Genomic DNA, 6,047 nt, shown 5'->3' with positions numbered 1-6,047 from the left:
CGATGAAAACCAGCTTTAAGCAACGGCGTAGTCGAACGGTACACACTCGGTAAGTAATCCTATAATTTTTTGTTTATAGCATAGTTTATACAGATTATTCCCAAAAAATTATATGTATTTTGGAAATGTTGAGTGGAATTAGTCTAGAATCGGTCAATTTTATAGAAGAAAACCTTTCGAACAGCCTTAGTCCGTAAAGTTCCCACCTATCGGGCTGCGATTGGCTCATGTATTTAATCGTTCCTACAACGTAATTTTCGGTTAGCGTGGAACGTATCTAAGCGTTATAGGGGGGTCTACTGTATATTAGAATTATATAGCATTTATTGTTTAATTAATAATTAAGTAGATCTCTAATAAAGGACTGAAGAGAGGCAAAAGTGTAATGCAATGCAAAATGCATTTCCTTGTATAATAAAGTTGACATAGTCAATTACTAGTGTGTTCACTATGTGATTAGTCCCCTTCAACAAAGTTTATGCTTATCACACAAAGAATCAAAATTTATGCTTATCATTTTGTCCAAAAATTGACAAACTCCAATACCATCACAACAATGCACCAGCACATAGAGCATAAATGATCTTAGAAAAGTAAGCAAGTCTGGGATGGGAGATCTTACAGCCCATACTCGGCACCAACTGACTATCATCTGTTTCACGTCCAGCAGAACCATATTGCCAATATACAGTTCAATGACAATACCCAACACTCGAGACTTTCTTCAAAGAAACCCAGTCATTCTATAGTCACAGGATTGAAAGTTTGCAGCAAACATGCAACTGATGCAAGCAAGATGCTATCGATATTTATGGTGATTATCTACAAGACTAAACTGTAATCACTGTTGAGTTAAGTGTCAATAAAGTATTCTTTCAAAATGTCTAAGTTTCACTTTTCAACCTGATAAAACTTATTTAAATAAATAAATCTTTTTATATAGGTAAATGTCTCTTCAATCCGAACAAAATTTCGGTAGACTTTCTCACAGCTCNTTTGATTAATTCTTGTAGATATATCATTACTAAATTTTCTAAATTTTTTTATTTAAAAAAAAATACAATAATGTAATAAAAAAAATTAAGTAAGACTATTATTTAAATTGTATTCTAAAAGTTCTTTAACTTTTTAGGAGCTGAGGGCAAGTAGGCATCTTGACCAGTGAGCAGTGTCCTGTGGTAGCCAAGATAAGAAAATTCTTCACCTGATTTGGAAGTAGATCCCATTCATCCACTTCAAGTATAATAGTGTTCTTCTATTTGTTCCTGCAAAACTTTGCCTACTGTCTATCATTACAGTAGTTCTACCCATCAAAGCAACAATTGGTTTATATTTAAGAGCTACTATTGACAGTATCATTGTTTTTTGACCCAATTTGTTCATTATAATAGTGTGAGAACCTGAAGTTTATTCAAGTATTTAAAATAATATTTTTAAAATATTATGTTAAAACAAAAAAAAAAAAAACTTATCTAATTTGTTCTCTTGATTCCTCTGAGTCACAGAGAGCAGGGAATTGTTCCTTTAGAAGTGAAAGTAACACTTCATAGTTCTCTTAGTAACAGAATGTGGAGAGTGTTTATGGATAATTTCATTGGTCCATCAAATTCATATATAAGGTGCCTCTTCACTTTTGAATGATGCTTTCCATCATGTTTAACCATGTCACTAGCCATAGGTTATGATCAACCTTAGCCTATCGATCAAGTTTCTTTTTGCTCTGGTGCACTCATCAAATAATAAAAGGATAGTCTGAGATTTCACTCTCCATCTTCAAGGTAAAGGTTCTCACTTATATGTCAATGACCAGGTAACAAAATATTATTCTTTGTAAACTCTATCTCATGACGATTATTGTATAGAGTTAGAGGATAGAGTAAGAAAACCTCATACAGGATAATGTATATCCACTGATTTATATTCTTATCTTATCGTTTGTGTCAGTTCATTTATTATCATTTCAATCATTCTGTTTGTAATATATCATATAGATGTTTAAATAAATATACTTAGTTATATCTTAGCTTGTTTAATGGTCTAACTCCATCAACCTTTCCACAAAAGCATAAATCCCTCCTCACAAAATACCACTCGGATTTGCAACAACTATTTATCGCAAGTTAGAACACAATTCAAAACTTTTCTAACTGGTGTCAGGACCCTGACGTTAGATGGGAATTATCCATCCTGTTCAGTGAGCAAGGGTCTCCCCAATCTCACATTTGGTATCCGGAGTTTGGGTGTTTATCCCATACCTCTCAGCAGAGCTCACATTTGGTGTCAACAGAGTGGGGTTTAATGCCTCCCTACTGTTGGATCTCACAATAGTCAATATTCTTCATTTCTACATTATTCCTGTTGAAAAAGTAATTCTTGTTGGTTGTCTACTGTCTATAAATTGCAATAACATAAAAATGTTTTAAAATATACTCATTGACAAAGTAATAGGTAATAAGTGATTACAATATAATAGCAAAATCACAATTTCCTGTGAACAATGCTACAAGTTAAAGCAACCTTTAGTATCCTATCCCAACAATCCTGTTTGATGTAAACAATGAATTAAAGCAACATAGAAAACATTTTGAACCAGGCACTAATTCTGTAGTTTGCATAAGTGAAAATTGAGATTAATGGTGAGTCATCTGTCAGAAGAGGAAAAAGCTGCATCAGGCAATTGAAAACAAGCAGGTTATGCAATATTACTGGTCTGTTGACATGATTCCTCATGTCAATAGACCAGTAACATGCAAGATCTCCGAGGGGAGGAAGCCTTGGGTCATTTTGATCAATGTCCCAAACTCAATAGAAGAAGAAAACATCTCAGAGCTACAAGCAAAACACTAAATTCTGGAAAGACTTGCATAGGGATTCCTTCTTTCAGAAATGCAGGATTAGCACTGCCTATCCAGGGGCAAGAGCAGGGTTGGGGAGAGCTGCAAGTATGTCATTTTGTCTGTTTTGCCCAGGATCCAGGACAGCTTGGTGGCAGCCGAACACGTGTCCATGTCATGGGGGACTATAAGCATCAATGACTTCATACCCCTCCTACATTGCTTTCAGTGTTGTGACTATGGTCACAGATCTACCAAGTGCACAGATATCCAGAGATGCAACCATTGTCCCAGGAGCCATAAATTCACAGACTGCTGGAAAAAAGAAGAGGCTCCCTGCTACATTAATTTTAAGTGGGCAAATAAAGACCTCCTAGATAATAAAAACTCGGTATGAATCATGTGCCTAGAGTCATAGTTGTCTAGTAACATTAAGAATGAAAACCCTATCTGTTAAACTAATTATAGGTTGTAGGCAGTATCAGGTCCCTAAATTGGATAACAACACATTAATCTGTCAAAATATTACCAATCCATTCCAAACGAGCAGTTTTAGTTCTAACTATCCTGCAAATTAATGTACAGAAGTCAAATGTTGCATCAACACTTGCGCAAAAAATGGTAGATAATCATAGGGCTAACCTCATTTTAATCCAAAAGTGCTACCTTATTCAAAACACTATTGTTTGCTTTTGAGGTGGCAAATCTTTCCTCCTAAGGACTTCAACCATATTATAAAAACAAGCATTCTATCTTGCAACAAGAGTTTCAATATCACCTTCTGCCCTAACCACAGTATCTATTATGTCACCACTGTTCTCCTTACATATAATAATAAGACTTTATACCTATCTTCTGTCTACTGTTTCCCTTTTGAGTGCATCAATAATCTCTTGGTGAACCTACTGAGGATTAAGGACAGTATAAACTCTCTCCCTTGGATTGTTGGTGGAGACTTTAATGCAAAGTCTGCTGCCTGGAATAGCCCACAGGAGGAGGATACCAAGTTTATGAATTCCTCTCTAGGAATGGTATGGCTTCCTGCAACACCAGCCCTCTCCCCATCTATTCCTGTACTAGGGAAAGAGTTGGATCAACTTATGTTTGGCCAACTAGCAGGCACAGCGCCTTGTCCAGTTTTGCCACTCTCCTGAAAATGATAGCACCAGTAACCATTGCTATATAAAAACTTCTATCCACATTACAGAACTGTTAGTCAACAATAGTTAGCAGGTAAACAAGAAGACTGACTGGCATCTCTTTGAGGAACTTTTCAAAGCCTATCGGGCACAGCCCAATGTTGGGGAATAGCTGATATAAGCAATATTGATTCCCTGGCCAACCATCTTACTACATCCATTCAGTCTGCTTACTGGAGCACCATCAGGTTCACTGAGTTGAAGCAAAGGCAAATGGTGTAACAGAGCTCTTAGCTCACAATAGCAGATGGTTCATAGGCTCCAGAAAACATATCAGAGGAAAAATGATCCAGCAGCAAGGGAAGTTAAGAAACATGAATATACCCATCACTCTAAACTTATATAAACCCAAGATTGACAAGGCACAAATACTTTTCATCAAGTTTTCATTCATTCAAAACATTCTTCATCAATAGAATATATTTTTCTTACTATAGTATTATACTATTTGAAGTCTTTTTGTTCAATTCCTTATAAAATATCTGAATATAGTATATTTTCAACTCACTCTTATCTCTGCATTTCGTGGTTGACCCGTCAGATCACATTTACTGCCATTATTATAATATTGACTGTGGTAACGCTTCTGTCGGTTCTCACTTGATTTATCCTGAAGTTTTAATTAATTAAATAAATCAAAAAAAAAAAGACACTTTATAATTCTTAATAAATAAACAAAAGAAAAAAAATTCTAAAACACACTAACCTTGTTAGTTTCATTGTCCCAATCAAAATCAGAATCGTACAAGCCAAGAGTGATAACTTGGCCAACTATTTTACTATCTATCAAAATTTTATAAGAAAGAACACATTAAAATGTAAGTAATAATTTAAACTATTAGTACAGTATTTCACCAATATACCTTCTACATGATACTGTTTGATATAATGGCCATAACAAAGTTCATATGTCCACCAATCCTTAGTCTATATAATAAAAAATAATTTATTTATTTAGTTATGCTTAATGTTAATGTTTATTTATATCACATCAAATTAAACATTATCATCAATAAAATAATGCTAAACATATTAATTAGTATGTAACAAATAGAAAACTTTTTATCATTGTAAGATGCTTTTAGGACAGTTTATATTCTCAATGAAAATGAAGTGGAACAGTCATTTCCTAGAATTTTAATAATTCTATTTTAATTTCATTTAGGAATTATTACAAATTATTTAATGTTAAAAAGATATGATTAATTAACTTGCAAATTCCTTACAACAAATTATGCATGAACTTAAGTGCAATTTATATTCATTTTTATGTAAAATATTTATTTAGATAACAAAAATGCAACTAAATAATTAAAATATAAATAAAAATTTAAACTGTTAATGCATCATTTTGTTATAGAAATCTCTATCATCAATTTGTGATTTTTTTTAAATAAGTTGCTTTAAGATTTACTATTTAAACAAAGAAATGCAGTTAAATCTCATTATTACATTATAAGTTTATGTTTGATATGCCAAGGTCAGGGTTCCTACTCAAATTTTTGTTTTAAATACCACGACTTTTCCTGACCAATTTTGTACAAATTCCTGACTGTCATCCCTTACAGTTGCATTTTTCAACTGGTGGTCCGCAGACCTCTGTGAGGGTCCACCATCCATCATGGTGTGGAGGTTTTAGGGATCCACAACAAGAGAAACATTGAGAACCACTGCCTTACAGTATGGCACACTGAAAAATAAAACAGCATTTGACTTACTGTGCACACATGCTATTGCTTCTCAAGCTTTTTAATTAGTTAATATTTAAATTAGTGAATAACAGTTATATTTTTATAATTGCTGATTTATTAAAATTACTTTAATTTAATTAAACACTTTATTTTTAATTTATCCTGTTAGAAATCCACAACCAAAAATCTACAAAAATTTGAAAAAAAAGAAAAGTCATTATTTATTATTCATTAACAAATCCTGTATAATCCTGTATACAATCAGAATGGAAGAGCAAGCAGGGGTGTACACTATCCCATATAAAAACCAACAAATAGGAGTC

At 33.3% G+C, this 6,047-nt stretch overlaps 1 protein-coding gene across 1 annotated transcript in view; it reads right to left on the bottom strand.

Moving 5' to 3' along the window:
* The window catches only part of LOC111622162 (protein OS-9-like), a gene marked incomplete at its 5' end in the record, with an annotated part of 68,314 nt that extends 63,351 nt beyond the window's left edge, over positions 1 to 4,963 (bottom strand). Inside the window, 3 exon segments of the mRNA XM_023364498.1 lie at positions 4,542 to 4,643; positions 4,740 to 4,816; positions 4,897 to 4,963. Of these exon segments, the coding sequence (XP_023220266.1) occupies positions 4,542 to 4,643; positions 4,740 to 4,816; positions 4,897 to 4,963 (246 nt within the window).
* Positions 4,964 to 6,047: the final 1,084 nt, after the last annotated feature.

Source organism: Centruroides sculpturatus, unplaced genomic scaffold (assembly GCF_000671375.1).
Source record: "Centruroides sculpturatus isolate CEXI.00-Female unplaced genomic scaffold, Cexi_2.0 scaffold306, whole genome shotgun sequence".
NCBI classification, from domain to species: Eukaryota; Metazoa; Arthropoda; class Arachnida; order Scorpiones; family Buthidae; genus Centruroides; species Centruroides sculpturatus.
This window is presented reverse-complemented; position numbering and strand designations above follow the sequence as displayed.